General features: G+C 48.5%; 2 protein-coding genes across 3 annotated transcripts in view; one reads left to right on the top strand and one right to left on the bottom strand.

The window, feature by feature from the left end:
• The window catches only part of CDC45 (cell division cycle 45), a 34,616-nt gene extending 15,120 nt beyond the window's left edge, over positions 1-19,496 (bottom strand). Inside the window, exons 1-13 of the mRNA XM_034989122.1 lie at positions 19,395-19,496; positions 19,209-19,268; positions 18,321-18,413; positions 17,064-17,201; positions 15,965-16,111; positions 9,807-9,862; positions 7,757-7,805; positions 6,349-6,410; positions 4,420-4,470; positions 2,933-3,052; positions 1,337-1,468; positions 1,001-1,099; positions 270-431 (exon numbers count right to left, since the gene is read on the bottom strand). Coding sequence (XP_034845013.1) covers positions 270-431; positions 1,001-1,099; positions 1,337-1,468; positions 2,933-3,052; positions 4,420-4,470; positions 6,349-6,410; positions 7,757-7,805; positions 9,807-9,862; positions 15,965-16,111; positions 17,064-17,201; positions 18,321-18,413; positions 19,209-19,268; positions 19,395-19,445 — 1,220 coding nt within the window. The 5' untranslated portion in view covers positions 19,446-19,496. The remainder of the gene's footprint in view (positions 1-269; positions 432-1,000; positions 1,100-1,336; positions 1,469-2,932; positions 3,053-4,419; positions 4,471-6,348; positions 6,411-7,756; positions 7,806-9,806; positions 9,863-15,964; positions 16,112-17,063; positions 17,202-18,320; positions 18,414-19,208; positions 19,269-19,394) is intronic.
• A 717-nt stretch (positions 19,497-20,213) lies between these two features.
• Positions 20,214-22,974, top strand: part of UFD1 (ubiquitin recognition factor in ER associated degradation 1) — a 33,563-nt gene continuing 30,802 nt past the window's right edge. Inside the window, exon 1 of one of the 2 annotated variants that reach the window (XM_034989121.1) lies at positions 20,214-20,327. Coding sequence is in view for 1 of the 2 variants with exons in the window: in XM_034989120.1 (XP_034845011.1) it covers positions 20,325-20,327 (3 nt within the window). In the remaining variant the exon portion in view is untranslated. The remainder of the gene's footprint in view (positions 20,328-22,974) is intronic. The other variant, XM_034989120.1, reaches the window with a different exon arrangement.

The following is a 22,974-nucleotide window of genomic DNA, read 5'->3' as shown; positions in this document are numbered from 1 at the left end:
GGGAAAAGGAGGTGAAAAAAAATTTTTTTAAATCAAAAAGAAAGAAGATTAAAAGGATTCAAGAGGAAATGACGGCACACTGAAGATAGATAGGAAATGTGTCACATGCACCCCTAGTTCTGGTGGACTGTGATTCAGTTTCTGCAGGACACAGTTACCACCACACCCTGGGGTCCCTGTGACCTGCCTCCCTGAAGAGTGTTCGGTTGAGGGCCAGACATGGCTTGTTGGGGGGGGGGGGGACAGCAGCCCATAGCCACACCCAGTACCTGGAGAGACTGTCCAGAGCCTGGATGAAGTTATCGGTCCCTGAGCCGTCCTTCTCGGGACTCTCCATCAGCGACATGGTGGCAAAGACCACATCGCTGGCCAGGAACTTATGCTTGAACCCAAAGTGAATGCTGAAAGTCTGCACACGCATGTCCTTCATCCTGCAGTGGGAGGAAGCAACACGGCTGTCATCCCTACTCTCAAGTTGTGGGTGAGCTCTCACTGCCAGGCCAGGCGATGTACTACTGTCCCTCCCTGGCCCCTGCTAATGCTCATGGCAAGACTATGCTGGTCCCAGAATGCAGGGGGTCAGAAGACCTGACATCCCAGCACTGTAACCCAGGGCACTGAGTGCCTTGTCCAAAGCTGTTCCACTGGTTGGGGGGTAAGCAGGGATATGTGTGTGGCCCCCTCCCATGTCCCAGGACGCTAGGAGCAGGCACAGAACCCTCTAGGCAGAGCTTGCCTGAACTTGGCCCCAGTAGGCCCTTCCCAGGGCCATTTCCTGTGTTCAGTGACCAGGTCAAACTAGAGGTTCTGCACCTCAGCCCCAGGATTTAAGGACCTGGACTTCTCTAGCCCTGGACCTACTTTTAACCCAAAGAGAACTCAAAACTTTGGGAAAGGCTAGACAGGTCACACTCATTTGTGCATTCTTGTTTTTGCATTATTTTAGCAGTGTGGCTAAAGCTGAAGCCTGAACGAAGCTTAACCAGAAAAACATGTTTACCCAAATTTATTTGCAGACTCTTCGATCATCTCCCGCAAATTCTCCTTCAAGGAGATGTCCATGGACTGGAACTTCTGCTTCACCTGTTTCAGGGGGAGGCTGGAAAGATGACAAGCACTGGTTACACAGGCGACCTGGCTTCAGATGGGAGATCACTAAACGCCAGCAGCACGAAAAGCACCCTGAGGGGACCCAGCACATGCAAACAAGGGATGATATTCGGATGATATCCTGGGTCTCCAGGTGAGGCGCTTCTGGTCAAAACAGGTAGCCGCTGGATATCGGTCACAAGGAAGGGGAGGGACCTTTCCCTTGGGGGCCTTGGGGGTCACTCACCCCACGTCGGCGAGGAACTCCTGGAGCCGCTTCTGCCCGTGCACAGACCAGAGCTTGAACCGGGCCGCGGTGTAGCACGTGTTACACAGGCTGTCATGGAGGGACCAGTGTTGGTAGAGCGCCAGGCGGAGGCTGCGGCCAGTCAAGGAGGCTGTGGCTGGGTGGCACCCCGCAGCTCACAGTGCGCGGCCCCACCCGTCCCGGGGCAGCCTGCCTACACAGCCACTCACCACACGGGTAAGCTGGCGTTCTTTGACTTTCTTAGCTTCATTTGACCCATAGAGAGAGCTTGGAAGGGGGTGCGCACACACCATTATCCCCCGTGGACTGACAGGGAAACCGAGGCGGAGGGGTTCTGAGAGTCTATGTACTGTGGTAACACAGAAGAGTCCTCATGGCCTCCAGGCTGTCATCCCCTCTGCTCCCTGCATGCTACAACTAGCTCGGCCCTCCCCCACACCCGTCCCTCTGCCGGGACCCCCTGAGCAAAGCCCATCCTCACCCCAAACGTGCTGTTTACTGCTGGTGGGGCTGCGAGGGAGGCTGTGTGTGAGGATAGTCCTGTCCCCCGCATGCCTCTCGTCTCCTACTCCAAGGGTCTCAGCAGGAGGCCCGGCTGGCTCTGCCTGCATCTGATGCCCTGGGCTACCCCTCCTGATGGCCAGGCCCTGATCCCCAGACGTCGCTATGTCAGGTCCTGGTGGGTCCCCCTTCCTGTGAGCTCGGCTCACAACTGGCACCTCTTCCTAGACGTGTCATGGCCACCTCCTACTTGGCCTGTCCAAACCCATGTTTATTGGTCCCTATCCATCGCAGCAGGCACAGGGCAGCATCATCCCTGCCATCACTTCTCACCACTGAAGCCACCAGGCCCCAGCCATGCCCTGCACCTGTGGCTCCCACAGTCTGTCTCCCCAACAACCAGCAGCCCAGGGACCTTTTAAGCACAAAGAACTGAACTCCCCAACCCCCTCAACCACCCACTGCCCTAGGCTCTCTGACCCTCAGACCTCACCCATTTTTCCAGCCACTTCTTCAAGCTTACCTCAGGGCCTTTGCACAGCCAAAGCCTTGGCCCAGGCTGTCCTCCCTCCCATGGAGTATGGCTAAGTCTCAGTCTGAGAAGTGGCCTCCCAGAGGTCTTTCCTGAGCACTGCCACCCAACAAGCCCCTGGTTATTCTATCAATGCCCTACCTTCTTCTCATGAAACATTTATGCTCTGTGATCATCTGCTGGCTTACTTCTTCCTGATTGGCTTGGCAAGAGTCTGCGCTCATTGCTAAACCACCTGCCCTGCATATGCACCTGCCCACACACACCGGGCCCACAATGAGCCCTAAATAAATAGATGATGCTCCCAAGCCCAGCACTGGCATTTAGGAGCCAAAGCCCCACAGAAAAGCCAGGACAGAGGCTGCTCCCCAGTCCCTGGTACTCTGCCCAGCCTGGAGGGCACACCAGTGCCCCTCTCTCGTGGCAGCCCTAGCAGCATAATCCACACCACCCACAGGGGGACGTGGGCTGGGCCCACAGACCCGTGACACAGCAAACGGGTGCACTGCTGAGCAAAACCGAGGCCTGAGCTGCAAGGATACTCATACTCGAAGGAGATCCGCGTACAGTCCACAGAGAGGGCGTTCTCCTCGTCCTCATTCCGGTGGTTGTGCCGGGACACGTGGCGCTGCAGGACGCCGACATCGGTCACGTACTTCATCCTGGAAAGAAAGACCCGCCAGCCGCCTAGGTGGGCGCCTTCCTCTCACAGCCGGCCACGCGGCTTCCCTCCTTCCCTCGGGGGGTGGGGCCCCCCCTCCCAGGCTCAGGGGCTGGCCCACCACATGGGCTGTTCCTGCCAGGACTGACGGAGCTCCACCACCACTGTGGAGAAGCCAAGTGTGGCTCTAGCACCACGGCCTGGCGGCCGGGGGTGTGAGGCGACAGAGCTGGGAGGGGTGGGCTCTGGCTGTGTCCTTGTCCCCTTTGCAGTCTCCTCTGGGCGGCAGCTGTCCTTACTTTTTTGAGGCCTCCTAAGGGCGGGCACTGTGGAGGCCATGGCCTCGTCTACCAGCCACGGTCAAGTGGACAGATCACATAGTGTCAGCAATCCCAGCAGAAGGTGTGGATCCTGCACAGGAAGTGCTCCGGAGCACAGCAGGGGAGGGCAGAACCCCAGTCCAGGTCCACCTGCAGGTGGCCACTGAGCAGGACAGTGACAGTAGAGCCTCACCTGAGGGGCTGCCACAGGTCAAGGATGGTGCCCGTCACTGCACATACCCCATGCCATCCTTAACACAGAAGGGGGAGCAAGGCCCAGCAACGTGTCCAGGCCTGTGAGACTCAGAACCCTCCTGGTCCCTGGGCTATACTGCAGGACTCAGGTGGGCAGAGTGGGATGGGAGAGGCAGGAAATGGGGACACAGGGGCCTCTGCAAACTGCACAAGGAGTCCAGTATGCACAGAAGCTGTGCCAGGTGACAGGCTAGGGTGCCCTTAGACAGGGTTAGGGTATGGATCCCTGTTGATTCCCTTGGAGTTCCCACCTGATGGCCACCAGAATGGGGATGAGAGGGGGTGCCGGTACCCCATGCCTCCCCAGTGTCTACATTCTGGGGTAGCCCTTCAGCTCTCCATCAGGGTTGACAGGGAGCACCAAAGCCTGCCCACCGAGAGGCAAAAGAGGATTCAGCTCCATGCCAGTCCTCCTGGCTGTCCTTGCCAACCTTCCCCTGCCTTTGAGATCACATCCACCCTCCCTGGCAGGATTCCTGGGGCCCTCACCTCCTCCTCCCAGCCCTGTGCAAGGGCATTATGGAGAGCCAGGAGACCGAGCTCCCTCCTCTCACCTCTGGCTCCATCTGCTGGGCGCCCCAAGGGTGGACAAAGCATCCACACCAGGCCACACACCACTCCACCACAGGTCCTAAGCCCTTCCTCAGTGACGAGGACCTAGGCCCAAGGCCAGCTCTCTCCTCAACAGGGCTCTGCCACCCATCTTCCCACTGCAAACTGGGGCTGCAGCCAGGCCATGCACATGGCCATAGCACAGGCCAACCTCGGACAGCCCGAGGGAGCACATCCTTACTGGGTGATCTTGTCTTGTACCCACTGGTCTGTTAGTCCAACGATGGCCCACCTGGAAGAGAAGAGAGCAACAAAGCTCATAGGAGTATCCGGCCCAGGCCCACCGTCGGATAGGCAGTCTCTCCTCTGCAGGGTAAAAAGGTCACAGGGCCAACTCTGGGCTCCCAGCACAGTGTCACTGCCGTGGGAGCTTGCGGGACCCAGGAGGAAGATCTCCCAGGGCAAGGACGGCAGGTCTGACGCTGTCACTGTGTCCTGGCTGACCCCACCACTCTCCACCCTCATCCTGCTGGAGTGGGACTATAGCAGACACCATATTCAGGCGCTGGTGGGTCCTGGCGTGTCATTCTACCTCCAAGCCCCTCGTGCCACCTGCCCTCTCTGCAATGTGCCCTGCAGCACAGCAGACCTCATCACGCCCATGTCTCCCTGTCTTGAAATGATGGCACACAGAGTAACAGCATTTAGGCCTCTTAAGACCCTTCCAAGGTCCTGTCTCTTAGTTCATCTGTTGTGCATGAGATGATAATGGAGACCCATGTTGGCTTGACCTGGGTCACGGCCAGCCCATGGCAGGAGGGACCAGGACCTCAGGTGTGTACCCTAGGTCAGTCCCCAGGCCGCGTCCTTCAAGACCCTCCTCTGGGGCCAGAGCTGAGAATAGCCAGAGATGCTGGGTGCAAGTGAGGCAGGAGAGGCCCTGGAAGGTTCGCCTGGGGGCAGGGTGTCTAAGCACCATATCTCTCAGTGCAGTGAGCCCCTCCTCAGAGGGTCCTCTTAAAAAAATGCCACCCTGCTATGTCTTCCCCGACCCACCCTTCCTCCTTCCAACCTTTCCACGCATACATTTTGTACCAGGTTACTTTGCATTTGTCCTTGTGCTGTTTCTGGAGTTTTCTGGAGACATTTCACAGGGGCATATTCTGACATCAATGCTAAACTGGGGGTGCTTGTTGTGAGTGGGCTGTCGTGAGTGGGCACCTGAGCATACAGCAGGTGCTCACCAAAGGCTCCCCAATGCCGACGTGGCAGTCACATGCTGTGGCTACAGGACACAGTACAGGGCTCCCACTTGACCTTACTGCAAGATCTCTTGATGCACAAGCTGGCCCCTGTGCCAGGGTATGGGATTGTCAGTCCACACCATGGAGAAGGACCTGAGGCAAAGAGAGCTGAGCCAGGTGTCCAAGGATGACAAGTGGGCCCACAGCTGGGCACCAGCTCAGGGTGAGTACAGAGCACCTCTGGGCTTAGGTGTGGCCAGTGCCTCGGTCCTGCCCCAGCCCCGGGCTGTCCTAAAACCCTGATTCAGCAAATACCATTACAATTCCCACCGGGGGCTCAGGGCCAGGAGATTTCTCCTTATCTCCTGGAGGAGAAAACCAGGACTGGAGCAGAGGGCTGAGGGGGTGGAGCAGGCCAGATCTCGACTTCCTTTGCTCAGACCCTGGTTTTAGTTTCTAAACCAACCTAGGTTGTGTTGAGCACTTGTGCTTACGGCCCATGTAGCAAACTCAGAGGTGGGCTAATGGGTATTCCTGTACCAGATTTCACCGTACATCAGGGGTGCAAAGATGCCTAGCAAAGGCTGTCTTGTTCAAATCTCATGCTTCTTCTGTTACCCAAATTTACCAGGCAGCAAAGCTGAGTGGTAGGGTGGGAAAGGCAGAGCTGTAGTCAGGCCCCACCCTTGACCCTCTGCACCCAACAGTGCTCCCTCCCATTTCCCCCAGGAGTTCGTATGCAGCCAAGAGTCTCATAGAAAGAAAACCAGAGCTATGCAAATTCCTGGAAATGGGCTGTATCTGATATTCCTGGTGGGAACCGCACAGTGATGTCTTCCTCCAGAGCCTGTTCTCACTGTGGGAGGACAGAGCTACTTGGAGAAGGAAAGCTCTACATAGCACTGGTCTTGATGGGGCCTACATACCACAGCATATCATTCAAGTCCTTGGACATCATCCACGCCAAGTCGAACATCACCATGGCTGACTGCAAGAAAGAAAGAAGCCTGAGGTCCGAGGCAGCTGTGCTCACGGAAGGGTGGGGAGAGGGGGCGCTGGGCTGCACAGCTGGGCCAGACCTGAGCTGTCTAGGATCCCAGCCAAGCCCCTTCAGACTGAAGGTCTTCCCAGCTAGGAAGGAAGCATGGGTGGATAGGGAAGGCCAAACTGAGGATAGAAGACAGAGTAACTCAGGTGACTTGCACGGTCTCCTCTGCTAACTAGTCATTCCTGTGTGCACACTTCATCATGCAAGGGAGAACATCTGGGTACAGCACTGTGCTAGAGCCTCTATACATCTCACCGGGTGCCTCGGTGATACGTGGGGAGGCACTGAAGCCAGGAGGTTGGGGCCTATGTCCACATGCTCTTCCCAGTTGGCTGGTGGCCTTACACACACACACACTCCCAGGAAGGCTGGGTGAGGCAGGGCCTTGGTTCCCATTACCTGGACATTAAAGAGGGAGGATGCCTCAGGACCTCTGTGAGGAAGATCTTTCTAACAGGCCTGTCTGTAGGCAGAAGCATCTAGCTCCCTGTGAGCAGAGTCCGGGTTTTGGTAGGAGACAACAAGGGGGATCGGTGCCCAACCAGAAGACTCTAAAGTCCCATTAGCTGTGTGACACTGGGCTGCCCACCAGAGAGGATTTCCAAGGGAATGGTCCACAAATCTGGTGGGAGCCAGGCATCTGCCTCCCCACCCGCCTCACCCACTGCTTAGAATTTTCCATGTCCTGGGGCAGAACAGAGAGGGCAAAAGACGATCCTTCAAAGGATGGTGGGACCTTGACAGTAAAAGGGATACTGGAAATATGGTGTTCAGAATTCAAGGTCCCAGGGCCAAATGCTAGTACTAAACACATGATGTTTTACTGGAAACTTATTTTCTAGGGCTCCTTAAAGCCCTGAGCTCTGCTCAACACTACCAGAGTCAACACCTGTTTCCCATGTGAAATTCTGTTCTGTAACACACAGTGATGGGCCTCTGTAATTCTAGAGCTTTATCTTCTTGCACAGAGACTGAAACAGACTTGTTCTGTATTTTTGATGATGAACAAAAATAATAGCTGCTGTCCTATGGGCACCTATTGGGTGTGCAGGACCAGCCTAAGAACTGCCTTGGAAATGAGGGTAGTTCTCTTCCTTTTACGGAGGAGAAGCTTAAGTCTCAGAGAGGCTGCCCCATCTGCCCTAGGTCACACAGTGAAAGTTGTGGGGCGCAGATTCAAACCAGGCTTTCATGGTTCTAAAACCTATGCTCATTCCTCCTCATGTTTTAGCACACTGACCCCTAGAACCAGAATTCTATGGTGAAGTACACCTATCCGTACGTACCGACGTCCCGTGATATTCATACTGTTCATAGTCAAAGAGGATGTCTCTTCTGTAACGACATAAAAGGCAGGTCCTCAACAGGAAGCAGTGTAAGGAAGACCAACATTTGGAAAATGCTAAAACTTGACAGTACTCAGAGACAGATTAAGTCATCCACTTAAGGACTCTTTCACAGAGTGTACGTGTACAGGGCAGGGAAGGGAGTAATGTTGACATAAAAGGCTTGTGGCAATAAAAGACATAAAACAGCATAGAACAGTCCCAGAATCCCACTTCTAAGAAATTATTCTAAGACAACAGTTCAAAGGGACAAGAAAGAAAGCACTGTGTGTACAAGGTTGTTCACTGCAGCTCTACTTGTCATGGCAAAATACTGGAAGTAAACTCTAGTTCAAAAAAGAAGAGAACTGGCCAAGTAAGCACAGTGCAGATTATTTGGAACTATCAAAAATGGTTATATTAAGTGAAAAAATGCAAAACTAGGTGCCTATTATGATCATATAAAATATGCACAAGTATGGATACCCCAGGAAGATTGATCCAAAGTCAGAATCTCTTCCAGTCGGTGAATGTGGATTATATTCATTTTTCTTTCCTTATACTTCCCAAAATGGTATTTCATTGTCCTTCCATGAGGGGGTGGCTGAGCACAACACCCTCAGCTGGAACAGCTGAGACCTTCAAGGACTGGATCCAGCAAGGAATTCTCAGCTCAACAGCACTGTTGCATGGTCACCTCAAGCTACACTAACCTTTCCAGTTGTTTTTTTTTTTTTAAGATTTTATTTAGGGGCGCCTGGGTGGCTCAGTCGTTAAGCGTCTGCCTTCGGCTCAGGTCATGATCCCAGGGTCCTGGGATCGAGCCCCGCATCAGGCTCCCTGCTCCGCGGGAAGCCTGCTTCTCCTTCTCCTACTCCCCTCGCTTGTGTTCCTGCTCTCGCTGTGTCTCTCTCCGTCAAATAAATAAATAAAATCTTTAAAAAAAAAAAAAAAGATTTTATTTATTCGGGGTGCCTGGGTGGCTCAGTTGTTAAGCGTCTGCCTTTGGCTCAGGTCATGATCCCAGGGTCCTGGGATCGAGCCCTGCATTAGGCTCTGCTCAGCAGGAAGCCTGCTTCTCCCTCTCCCATTCCCCCTGCTTGTGTTCCCTCTCTCGCTCTGTCTCTCTCTGTCAAATAAATAAATAAATTCTTAAAAAAAAAAAATAAAGATTTTATTTATTCAAGAGAGAGAGACAGAGATAGTGAGAGAGAGCACAGGCAGGGGGAAGAGGGAGAAGCAGGCTCCCTGCCAAGCAGGGAGCCCGATGCGGGGCTCGATCCCAGGACCCAGAGATCATGACCCGAGCCGAAGGCAGACACCCAACAACTGAGCCACCCAGGAGCCCTTTTTTTTTTTTTTTTAAGCATTTCACTTTTTTTTTTTTTAAGATTTCATTTATTCATTTGAGAAAGAGTGAGCAGGAGGGAGAGGGAGAGAGAATCTGAAGCAGACTCCTACCAAGCACAGAACCAGATGCAGGGCTTGATCCATGACCGTGAGATCATGACCTGAGCCAAAACCAAGAGTTGGATGCTCAACCAACTGAGCCACCCATGTGCCCCTAGAGTACTTTACTTTTTAAATTTGCAATATGGAGAGGAATTATGAATAATTCGGTTTCCTTTTCACATACTTTTTTTCTATGAAAACCTTTACACAATTAGCATCTATCTCATTTATAAAGAACTTACAAATAAAAGTACATCTGGAAAACTACAAAAATAAAAGACAAGGGGCTCTCACCCCTAACAGCATGTATTTGGGTGACCTCTGGGCCCAGTCCTGCCACTTGTGAGACCACAGGGTGATACAGAGGGGACCTAGAGCTCTTCTCCATTGCAGGGGCCACATGCTCACTCCTGGAGCCACCGACCCTGAAGTTTCTAAACTAAACAAATTCTCCTCAAATGGAAAAAAAAAAATGTATCCAGGCCCCATGGAAAACACAGGTATCCCACAGGGATTGCGGGCTTCGTGGCACAGGGTATTGCTTGAAGTGCATACTCACCTCCGGGCCTCCCACTCTCTTCGCTGCCTCCTCTTCATGGTTTGTGCCACTATCTCCTGAGGTGGGACAAAGAGAACAAAGGGTTGAACAAAGAAGCCAGGAATTTATCCCTGTAGCCCGAGAAGGTTCTGATGAGGCAGAAACCACTGGGCACAGAACCCACCAGGGAAAACATGGGTCATTCATTCCCATGTCCTGAGCTCAGGCTGGTCCTGGAGGAGGGAGGAACTGAGGTAGGGAATGGCCAGGACCCCTCTGGCACTGAGGACACCAGATTGTGGACGGGAGCAGATGCTTCCCCAGTGCCTGCTCTGGCTACACCATCTATGCGCTCCACCTGTCCAGTCCAGCCTTCCATTGCCCCCACCACTGTGTGATCCAGGATAAGTGCATCATCACGTCGTACTGGCTTCCCCACCAGATTAATAAACACTAATATTTCCTATGTCCCTCCACGTGCCAGCCACTATTCTAATTTTATAGGCACAATCCCTTTATTTCTCACAGGAAAGGCATGAGGTAGTACGGCGGGTTTACAGATCTATGGTCCCAAGACTTCTGCTTCCAGAAAGATGGAAATTTTCCATCCAATTCTCCCTATATGTCCACTAAATATATCTGAAAACCCTGTCGATATATATAAAACAAACAAAGTAAGACTCTGGAAGGTAGAGAGAAAGGCCAACCAGCTGGGGATCCTAGGACCTGAGGACTGACATGCAGATGAGTTCCCTGGGTTTTCGTTTTGGCTTATATATCCCAGACTTAAAGGTGAAGAAGCCGGCAACCTGGAAACACCAACAGGCACAGAGGAAAAAATCCCCAACAAAAGCCAAGGACCCAGAGAAGCAGCCTTGAAAGACAGAAAACTTTTAGACAATAATTGGTCTACTCTAGCCACCACCACCAAAAACAGTGTGGCCCCACGCCTGCGCACCCAGCAAAGACCAAGTGGGAGGCCAGACTCCCACCCTGGTGAACACCTCCCAGCTGTAATGTAACACCTCCACCTTTCACTTGCAACACCTCTCAACATGCTCAATGGGGTGGTATCAGAGGCGGCCAAGTAGGGAGCCTGGACCTTCCTTGCCCAGTGGTAACAGAGAGTCACTCCTTTCACTGGCTAATGGAGGTCAAGTAGGGAACCTTGAACTTCTACCTCCACCTGGCTATAAAGGGACCAGGCTGCCCGCCCCCTCCTTTGCCAGAGTGATGTCAGAGAAAGCAGATAAAACAGAAGGCTTATATAAGACCCAGAATCTCAAAACATAATATAAAAATGTCCAGGTTTCATGTGAAAAGCACTCATCATACCACAGGAACCAGGAAGATCTCAACTGAACACAAAAAAAGGAAACCCATAAATGCCAACACCAAGATAAAAAGATGTTAGAGTTATCTGACAAAGATTTTAAAGCAGCCACCACAAAAATGCCTCAATGGGCAATTAGAAACAGCTGAAACACATAAAAAAAAGGAAGCTTTCGCAAATAAGTAGAAAAACAGAGAAGAAACAAAGAGAAATTTACAACTGTAAAGTACAATAACTGACATAGAAACTCAGTGGTTGGGCTCAAGAGCAGAATGAAGGAACAGAGGAAAGAACCAGCAGAGACAATGATAGAAATTATCCAAGTCTGATCAAGAGAGGGAAAACAGACTGGAAAAACAAACAGAACCTCAGTAACATGTGAGCCTACAACAAAAGACCTACCCTTCATGTCACTGGTGTCCTGGAAGGAGAGGAGAAAGAGGATTGGCTGAAAACACACTTGAAGAAATAATGGCTGAAATGAAGAAATATGGCTCAAAATTTGGCAAGGGAGAGAAACCTACAGATTCAAAAAGCTGACTGAATCCCAATAGGTTAAACCCAAAGAAATCCACACCAAAACACACTGTAATTAAACTTCTGACCATTAGAGCCCCCAATTTTTTTTAAATCTCAAAAAGAGCAAAAGAAAAATGATGTCTTACCTATAGGATAAAACAATCTGAATGGCAGCAGATTTCTCACTAGAAACCACAGAGGCCAGAAGAAGGAGTGTAACGTTTTCAAGTGCAGACAAAAAAGAACTGTTAACTCTGAATCCCACACAGAGGGAAAATATCTTTCAGGAAAGAAGAGAAAAATCAAGAAATTCTCAGAAAAAGGAAAACTAGTGAATTTACTGCCAGCAGATTTCCTCTAAAAAAAGAAAAAAAAATAGTTAAAGGCATTTCTAAAAACAGAAAGAAAATGACAAAAGAAAAAACGCTGGAATATCAGGATGGAAGAAAGAACATACTGAGTAGAAACTGGGTAAAGATAATAGGCTTCCCTTATCCTCTTGAGTTTTATAATTATGTTCTGTTGTTGAAGCAAAATTTATCCCACTATATAGTGTGAATCTAAATGTACAGAGTCTATTTTTAAGAAACTTACATTATAAATAGAGGAGAGTAAGGGAAGTAAAGGAAGCTAAGATTTCTATATTTATAGTCTGTTTTCTCTAAATCTCTGAGTGTGCACCCGTATCAATAAAAATATTTCTGAGAATATATCTTTGATACAAGTGTATTTACAAATCATACAGATTTAATTACATTTGAAGTATTCTCCAAAGTGTTAACTTTTGGGTGCCTGGGTGGCTCAGTCGGTTAAAGCGTCTGCCTTCAGCTAAGGTCATGATCTCAGGGTCCTGGGATCGAGTCCCACTTCGGGCTCTCTGCTCAGCGGGGAGTCTGCTTCTCACTCTCACTCTCCGTTTTTGCTCTCCCTCCCTCTCTCTCTCTCAAATAAATAAAATCTTAAAAAAAAAAAGTGTTAACTTTTATTAAAATCAGGTATGTAGGCCTAAACTTGGACGACAGCAAATGCAAAGTTAGGGGAGCAAGTAAAAGTATTCCATGAACAAGTGATAAATACTAGAAAACTGGACTGGCCTCCAATGTCATTCAAAACAAAACAGAAAAAAAAGAGATGGGGTCCTGGTCTAGGTTAAAAGACAATTAAGAGAATAGCTAAATGCAAATGTGCCAACCCTGTACACAAAAACATCTACAAAATCTATTTTGGGGACAATTAAAGAAATTGAAATATGGGTTGACTAGATGACATTACCAATTTCTTATGTATGATAATGGTACTGTGTTTATAGAGGAGAATGTTCTTAGGAGATGGATATGGAAGAATTTGTCAGGGAGCATCATGGTGTCTGCAACTTATTCTCAAATGAACTAGCAAAAAAAAAAAAGCATATATAGAAAGAAGGCAAACTGGCAAAAGTGTGGAAAATATGAAAAATTGCTGAATCCCGATGAAATGTATATGGGTATTCACTCTACTATCTTTTTAAATGTTGTATACGTTAGAAAAATATCAGAATAAAAACTCTGGAAAACATATGGAGGTTCCTCAAAAAGTTAAAAATAGAGCTCCCCTACAACCCAACAATTGCACTACTAGGTATTTATCCAAAGGATTCAAATATATTGATTTGAAGGGGCATCTGCATCCCAATGTTTATAGCAGCTATGTCCACAATAGCCAAAATATGCAAAGAGCCCAGATGTCCATCGACAGATAAATGCATAAAGGAGATGTAAGATATATATATGTAAATATATATATACACACACAATGGAATTATTACTCAACCATCAAAAAGAATGAAATTTTGCCATTTTGCAATGATGTGGATGGAACTAGAGGGTATTATGCTAAGCAAAATAAGTCAGTCAAAGACAAATGCCATACAATTTCACTCATATGTGGAATTTAAGAAATAAAACAGATGAACATAGGGGAAGGGAAGGAAAAATAAAATAAGATAAAAATAGGGAGACAAACATTAGAGACGCTGATCTCTAGGAAACAAACTGAGGGTTGCTGGAGGGGAGGTGGGTGGGGAATGGGGTAACTGGGTGATGGGCATTAAGGAGGGTGCTTGAAGCAATGAGCACTGGCGGTTATATGCAAATGATGAATCACTAAATTCTACCCCTGAAACTAATAATACAGTATATGTTAACTAAATTGAATTTAAATAAAGAATTAAAAAAAAAAACACTAAAATTATAAAACTTCTAAAAGAAAAAAAAGCTGGTGGGAAATTATGTATATTTTATGAGTATTATAGAAAGCATTCACAAACTCAGATTCCAAATAGATGCACTAAAAATGTTAATGGGAGCTCTGACATGTTCTGACATCTCATCATGAACAATCGACATTCTCTTTACTGCCAAACCCGCTGGTCAGTTCTCGCTTGCCTGTTCCCCGCACAGAGCCCTTGCATCTGCGGACACTGCACTGGATGCAGAGAAGATCCTAAGGATCTTCCTAGCTCTTCCCTTCCTCAATCAGGTCAAGTGTCCACGGCCACATTCATAAAAGCAGCCCATTCCCTCTCTAGCCCCTTACCTTGCTTTAGTTTTCCTCATTTGACACAGCTCTCCACCTGAAACCATCCTTGAACTGTGCTCATTTACACTTTCCATATGTCTGACCCACTGGAAAGGAAGCTTTGTGAAGGCAGGACTTTGTTCTCCCCTGGGGACCCTAGAGCCTAATTGATACCCGGTATGTATTAGGTGCTGAAATATACTTATTAATCAGGATGGAGAATTCCAAGACCCTAATCTGCAGAACATGAATGTTCCCAGAGAAAATCCCACCAAATACTGATATTTGGGGCCCGATGGAAAGCAGCTCATTAATAGGTAAAAGAATGCTATTAAAAAAAGGAGCATCAGATAACAAAAAAAGAGCTCTTAGAAATCAAAGATTAGAAGATGAAGACCAGAAGTTGGCTAGAGAGTGGAGCAGATAAAGAGTTGGACAAGAGGAAAGAGAATCTAAGAATGTGCCTGAGGTTCTTGATCAGACCACCCAAAACTCTAGAGAAGGGACTGGTCAAAGGCAGGGAAGGCAATGAGAAAACATTCCTACCTTTGTAGGACATGCCCCCTAGAAGGACAGAATGTCCTGAATGTCCCCAAAATGGCTCAAAAGAGCTCTGCTAAAGCACCTTATTGGAAAACGTCAGGCCAAGGATGAAGGGAAGACCCCAAAACATTTCAGAGGCAAATTTCAGCACGCACACCAAGGAATGGGAGCCAAAGGGCATCAGCCTCTTCCACAACACTGAACACTAGAATAAACATGGCCCTCCTGTTAAAGGAACAACCAGGGCACCTGGGTGGCTCAGTTAGTTGGGCGACTGCCTTCGGCTCAGGTCATGATCCTGGAGTCCCGGGATCGAGTCCCGCATCGGGCTCCCTGCTCAGCGGGGAGTCTGCTTCTCCCTCTGATCCTCCCTCCTCTCATGTGCTCTCTCTATCTCATTCTCTCTCTCAAATAAATAAATAAATAAATAAATAAATAAATAAATAAATAAAAGGAACAACCACCTGCCACCTTTAATTTTCCATGGAGCAGAAGCCACTGCATTGGGTAGGCCACTTCCTGTTGGCCAGGCCCCAGATTGGGCAAGCATCTCGGATCCAAAACTCACGAGGCTGAAACCACTCTTACCTTTGCACACAAGATGCTTCCCCTGGAGTGACCATGGGGGACTGAGCCTGGCTGAGCGCCACAGACCCATGTTGTTCCTCCACGGTGACTGCAGAGAGCGAGTCTTGAGAAAGGGGGGAAGGGAGCCGATGCTATTTATTGTTTCTCTGTATCGCTTTTATTTTAAGACTTTATTTTTATTTATTTTAGAGAGAAAGAGGGAGAGAGCAGGGGGAAGAGCAGAGTGGGAAGGAGAGGGAGAGAGAATCTTGAGCAGACTCTGCGCTCAGTGTGGAGCCTGACGCAGGGGGGGTCCTAAGATCATAACCTGAGCCAAAATGAAGAGTAGGACGCTTAACCGACTGAGCCACTCAGCCACCCCTCTGTATCACTTTTTAAAAATGTATGCTCTCTAAGCGAAGAGCGGGGCCATCCTAAGTTTCATCTCCTCTGACAAAATTCTACAATACAGAGAAGGATGTCAAAGCTCAGAGAAGTTCAGTAACCTGCCTGAGGCCACACAGCCAGGGGATGGCAGAGCCCAGGGTCAACACCCCATGCCTGCTGAATCCCAGCTAACCCTGGGCCCCACAGGCTCCAGTCTGAGCTCTGACCTCTGGGAACATAAGTCCCTCAAGACTGTGGGGAAGCCCAAACCCACCTCTTCCAACCGTGTGCGCTTCTCAGAAGGCTCTGACCCATTGTCACTTTCACTTCCTGAATGCTCTTCATCCTCTTCTTCATCTCTGAAGATATCATCATAGGCAGGAACTTCAAGGTCATCATCTTGTTTAATGAGTAGTTTGATCTACGATTAAAACAAAAAGCAATCAAGACTCTCCTCTCTCATTGACAGAAAATTTTCCACCACATGTTTTTCTCTTGTAGAATCTTATTTCCCAATGAGCTGACTCGTTCAGTTTTCTGTACAAAGGGTCTCCTGTTTGAGAGAAGAATTTCAGACTTCTCAAGCATTTTCTTGTTTTCCTTTCCACTCACTGAGGCACTGGAGTTGTACCGCATGATATGCAAAAATTCCAAAACTTTAAAAAGTATCCATAGTCACTTAAGTCTGAGAAAAAAAGCTCCCTCTTATGCCACACACCACACAAACAAAATGAATATCCCGCAACCTGGACTCTGACAGAAGACATGAAGATGTGTGACACCTAAGTGAATAATACTGCTGTCTCTAAAAGCAGTTCCAAGCTTATTTCGCTTAGAGAGAGAACTTCAGGGCCAACAGTTTGATAACATGGTGGGAGGGTTGGCGGGGGGGTCAACTCAGAATGGTTAGGTGGCTGCCCTGTGCCAGGCTCCATGCTTACTGCTGGAGTTCAAGGAGGAAGCACAGCATGGCCATTTTAGGCTAACAGTGGCCTCTTACACTATCGTCTTCTGGTCCTCACACCACCCTTCGGATGGGCAGGGAGAGTGCTAGCCCCACTCATAGGGCTAATGCCTCTAGATCCTTTTATTCAATGATGCCAGCTGGGCCTGAGCTCTGAGGGCAGGCTCAGTGCAGGGTTCTGGTCCCTACACTTCCCAGGTTAAGTGAATTCCAAAATGTATTCTGAGCGCCTCCAAGACTTAGGCACCATGTTTCTCACCAGAGATAAGCAGAGATATCCACCTCCCGTAGCGGAGGTGGATACATGCCTTGCTTAGAACATCAGGTGCGATGTTGTTCATGGCGTAAAAGGTACAGAAAGATGGACAGGAGAACTCAGGGAAGACATGGGCCCCAAAGGCTGAGTTACCTGGGCATCATTGTATACATTCACGACATTGACTGGCCTGTGGGTGTCACACACAAAAAATATGGCATCTTCATCAGGCTGAAGGATATCCAATAGGTCTACGTTAGCTCCGCAGTTTATGAGGATAAAATAACAGAACTGGAAAAAAGAGAGAGACATTGTGAAGTAAGTGCCTTGAGGAGGTCCTTCACTTCAGCATACTAGGCCCCTGAGTCCTTCTGCTGAGACACATCGAGCCCCTGACACCAGACAAGGCCCCGCCAGTGAGAGGCTCCAAAAATGGCAAGCGCTGGCCTGTGTTAGTGCTTGTACTCCACAGGCTCTTCCCTTTCCATGATGACACCATGAGACAGGCCCATGGCTGGCCCTGTGGCTGTCTGTGCTTTGCAGAGACAGCACATGGAGGCTCAGCATGACTCAATCTCATGCAAAGGGCCAAGAAGCTGACGAGCAGCAGACCAAGACTTCAAATGCATAATAGAGCCTCTTCAGATCTCAGTCCCCTACAGGACTGTGCTGTCTCTCTGTACTAACAGCATTATACAGGTTTAAATTGGTAGCAAGTTTTGGGCAGCCCATACTTAATGGGAACGTAATATTAAATTAAGTCTTATTATGTCCTATCACTATAGAGAATGCCTTCCTTATAAATACCAAGTTGGCACCAGTACGCTCCTTCCGTGATGACAGCAGCTCCAGGCAAGGATTTATCTCTGCCATACAGTCCTAAATGTGGCTCCAGACCCCCCAAAACCCTCTTCCCTACTCCAGCCCTACCCTGTGGGATCTAAAATGTCCCATCTCTCAATATAGCCCCATGCAGAGGTACTAGAAGTCCTGGCCTCTACTGTTTAAATTGCAAAGGGAGAAAATATATTCCTGGATTAACATTTGGAAACTGGGATACTTTTTCTTGGAGAGAGAATGTATAATAACGGTGTAGTCTAACATAATTGTAACTAGGCCATATCAAAAACTAACTGCTAAGCTCTAAGCACCTTACAATGAAGGGTCCGCAACACAAATTCAAAGTTAGAGGGTGTTCACATTCACTCTCTTTATTTTGGTTGTCAATTTTGTCTCCACAACTTGAGGATAAGTCACCCTGTATAGCTCATTTTTTCCTTCCATGCTGTCTAATATAGCTGATACTTAAATATACATGCAACGTATTGTGGACATAGAAAGAATACTAAGAATTAAGAAATTGCAACTGAATAAAATAAGACTAATTATTCTAAAATACTTCTTTCATACCTGTTCTTTATGCTCAAGAAATGCAGTTTCAAGTTCTTGCCACCCAGAAACTGGAACCAGGGTATACTGCACGTGATCGCACTGGAACAGGGCCTGAGAGAGATTAATTTCAAACCTATCAAATTTAGGACATTTTCAATTTACTTTGAAATGCACTTTAAAAAAAAAGATGGATTGAGAAACAAATGACATGTGATAAGGTAAGAATGGTAAAACGTTAATGGGAAAAACTAGGTTATGGTGATATGACTGTTCACTGTATCATTCTGTCAACTTTGCCTAATTTTTGAAAATTACCAAAGGAAAACATCGGCGGGGAAGTGGGGGGGGGGGGCTGATCTTATTTCTAGGTCTTCTGAGAAGTAGTTCCTGACCCAAGGGACTGAACAAAGGTCATGTAAACACTGCATTATATTCAAAACAGAACCAGTGATCTTCCCTAATAGACGAAGGAATCTGAATTTCCGGTATTGCTTATGACACCACTGTGCCCTCAGTTGTCACAGACTCTTCTGTCTGAAACCCCACACTTGCAAAGCCACTCCATGCAGGTCTAAGGGTCTTTCCAATGCAACCATTTTTTTTGGCCCAGGTTATTGCAAAAATACTAACTAGTATCCCTATCTTTTGCCGAATACTTCTTTAACCCACCCAATGCTCCTGCCAGCGAGACGATCTCTCAGAGTGCCCCTCCCCAGCTCTCCTCTGCTCCAGCCACTAAGGTAGCTTGCGCTCGCACCGTGGGGGGTGGGGAGAGGGGCGGTTCCCTTCCCTGCTCCTCACCTCCAGCCCCGACTCCCAGCCCACCGCACCCAATTCCTCCTGAGGCCCCGCTTGCATCCTCACCTTTCGCCCCGGCCCTTCCCTTCCAAAGTACGCAAGGCTCACCTGAAGGATCTTGCAAGCGCACAGAGCGTCCACGTCCGAGGCCACGAAGAGAAGAACCCTCTGTCGGGAGAAGAGCGGGCCTGTTGAAGGCAGAGACCCGAACACTGGCCCCTGGTGCCCTCCCACGGCCGCTCCCTCTCATCCCTTCCCCCCGACAAGGCCACGAGGTCCAAGAAAAGGGGTCACCTGGCTCTGGACCACCTCGTAGAACTCCTTGCGGAAATCGGACACGAACATGGCCACGGCGGCCGGACCCCGAGAGCTAGGGCAGAGATTCCAAGAGCTGCTGCGGCGGTCAACACTCCCGCCAAATCAGGACTCTTCCGATTGGCCCAGGATCCAACCAATCGCTACTTAGTTCCCAGCCTTTCCCTCTTTCTGATTGGGTCACATTGGAGGCGGGCACTAGCACTCGGCCATTCTGGCTGGAAAAGTCAGGCCCGCTCCAAGAGGAGCGTCATCCACAGGCGGGACGCAAGCACGTTCGCCCATTTCAATCCTGACTCCCATTTACCCACAAATCCAACACTTGGTGGACATCTTTAGTTTGGGAAGAGAAGCCTATTGCCTCCCACTGGGAACTCCAGGAAAAAGAAACCTCGCCATAAATTAAATTCACTTATACATCGAACGAAGTCGTCAGTTTACGATTTTCAAAAAGCTCTCGGCGTAGTTCGAAGGCGGATGTGTAGCTTACTTCCGCCAGCATCCTCGATGGCTGCCGCAAAAGCCGGAAGGTCTACTGCATTCTGGGTAGTGTAGTCGACAAGGAGAGTGGGCCTCACTAAATTCGTCTAGAGGGGAGTACTAAAAAAATGTAATTTAAAATAATTATAAAAAATACTTTAGAGCGGACAAAAAGTTAGGAAATGGTATTTTAGTTTATACTACAGGGAAATTTTAGACCCTAGCGTCCTTGCCTGGCTTTTTCTCATTTGCAGCCTACCCCTGTCTTCCTCATCTCCCCCCGGGTCGCAGGTCCGGCACTTCCGGTGAGCCTCCCAGGGCGTCGGAGCGGAAGCGGCGGCGGTGGCTCCTGTGAGCAGAGAGGGTTGGCTGGTTCCCATCCTAACGTTCTCTTGGCGAAGCGGCATCTGCGAGGCAGGGGTGTCCACCATGGTGAGCGCGGCCTGGCAGGGGCTGGGAGCTGGGGCTGGCGGCTGGGGCCAGGGGCCGAGGCCGGGTCCGGCAGGGCTGACTGGACCGCCGCGGAGATGCCGAGTCACTCCGGCCGGGCAAGAGCCGGACCCTTGACCGCGAACGGCCTTGGCTCCTCTTCGCTGGTTCCGGGCATAGTTCGACTTTCCTCTCAGTTGGACTTAAACTACTTCAGGGTGAAAAGGAATCTTCTACGTTTGGGTCCACCCACGGGTCTCACAAGTGCTAGGCACGTAACAGGTTTCCATAACACCAAATTAATTGAAAAGTTGCTGGGGGTGAGAAGTCGAGTCAGGGGCCCCCCAGCGAGAATACTTGGGGGCCATTCCCATGGAAGGGAACACTCAGGCCTTGCCCCAGTTCCTCCAGCGCGGTACTTCTGGGTCATACCTCCGTTGTAATGATGCCTTTGGCTGTTTAAGCGATTCATTAAGGATAACAGTAGTAGCTAGTTTTTGCTGGCGCTTTTTCTGTTACACAGTTTTTAACATCCACCGTCCCTTATTACACCATATCCCATTTAATCCCTACAATGCCGTTGGAGGCAAGGATGAATCATTTTAACCATGAAAAAACCCAAGATTTAAAGAAGTAAGTAGTTTACTCGAGGTCAGAGAAGTGGGGAGTGCAAATTTGAAGCCAAGTCTGGCCGCGAAGCTTAGTCTCATTACCATTGTTCGGCATTGCCTCAGTGTCACTTGTTTATTTTAGCAAAAAGAAATAATGGTTATTAGGTTTTATCCGAAGTATGTCATTGTTGAATCATGTTTCCATTCTCAAGTTCATCCACTTAAAGACGTTGAATATCTGAAGAGGTCTAGGCAATATGTTAGGCATTGGGATTATAAAAGAAAGTAGGACTTGGGGTTGGGAGCAGCAGAGAGGGGCAGAAGGTCAGGTATATGGGTGGACTGAAGGCAAATTGTTAAGGGTGTTAAATACTTTGTGGGGATTTTCTGATTTAAGGAGGAATGAAAGCAAAGAGAAAAAATGGCTTGGATGGGGTGGTGTAGTGAAAGGCTTAGAGAAACCCCCACTGCTCTACCTTCACATTTGTTACCCTTCTGGCCAAGACTGTGGAACAGAGTTCTGCTTAAAAAAAGGACAGACAAAGGCTTGAAAACTACTATGCTGAAGCTCCCAGGGATTGAGGAGCCATTTGAAATTTTAAGCAAGAACACGCTGTGTTTGTATTGTAGAAGACCGCAGATTCATCTTGCTAATTTTGGAATTGCTGGTAAAGGACCTTATCAGTAGATGGCTTTCTCTCTACTTAATGTATATTTGGAATGAAGTCAGGAAATACTTGTCCATTGTGAGATATTTTTTAAAACTTGTAAAAAATACATAAATTTATCATCTTAACCATTTTTAAGCGTAGATTCTGTAATGTTAAGTATATTCACATTGTTGTATATTGGATGTCCAGAATTTTTTCATCCTTTAAAACTGAAACTCTGTACCCATTAAACAATAATTCCCCCATTTCCCCTCACCTGTTCCCTGCAACCAACATGTTACTTTTTGTCTCTATGAATTTGACAACTCTAGGGATCTCATATAAGTGAAATCAAATAGTATTTGTCTTTTTGTGATGGGCTTATTTCACTGAGCATAACGTCCTCAAGGTTCATCCACATTGTAGGATGTGATAAGATTTTCCTCCCTTTTAAAGGCTGAATAATATTCCTTTGGGTAGACCACATTTTTTTCGCCTTTCATCTGTTGATGGACCCTTGGATTGTTTCCACCTCTTAGCTATTATGAATAGTGCTCTGTGAACATTCGAACATCAGACAAATATCTTTTCAAGAGCCTGCTTTCAGTTCTTTTGGATATGTACCCTGTTGTGCAGTTTTACATTGGAGGCGGGTAGGAGGGACATCATTGCAATACTTTGAGAAGACTCCAGATTACTGTGTCACAAGTTTTCTAAGCCTCATGTTAAAAGCTGGGATATCACCTTTTTGGTGGCACCATGTCTTGACTTATTAACATGATGGAGTACCACAGTGTAACATGAGAGCACCTTGGAGGGACACCAGTCCAAAACCTGGGCAAAGCAGGGAAGGTTTCTGGAACAAGGAAAGGATGGTCATGGGAGCCAGGGGAAGGAGTGCAAACACCTCGTGCCTGCTCTTCCTGCTGCTTGGAATGCCATTCCCTGTTTTTTGCTTGGCTCCCTCCTGGCATTCAAGTCTCTGCAGAGTCCCTTCCTGACCACCCATTTAAAATAGCCTGGGTGGCTCATTTAGTTAAGCATCTGCCTTCAATTCAGGTCTGAGTCCCACGTTGGGCTCCCTGCTCCACGGGGAGTCTGCTCCTCCCTGTCCCTCTGCCCCGCCCCTGGCTTGTGCTCTGCTCTCTCTCGCTTACTCTTCTCTCAAATCAGTAAATAAAATCTTAAAAAATAAATAAAACAGCATTCCCAGGAGTTCTCTGTCCCTTACCCTGTGTTGTCCTCAGCGCATTTATCAGCACCAGACATGCAGCTGTTTTCTCTTATTTGTTTCCCTTGTCTTGAATGTCAGCTCCTCCGAGGCAGATGTTGTACCTGTTACTGAGCAAACATCCTAGAGTGATGTTTTGCTAGTGCTTAGATCAGAGC

The sequence above is a fragment of the Mirounga leonina genome, unplaced genomic scaffold, assembly GCF_011800145.1.
Source record: "Mirounga leonina isolate KUSES-001 unplaced genomic scaffold, KU_Mleo_1.0 Mir_481, whole genome shotgun sequence".
NCBI lineage: Eukaryota > Metazoa > Chordata > Mammalia > Carnivora > Phocidae > Mirounga > Mirounga leonina.
This window is presented reverse-complemented; position numbering and strand designations above follow the sequence as displayed.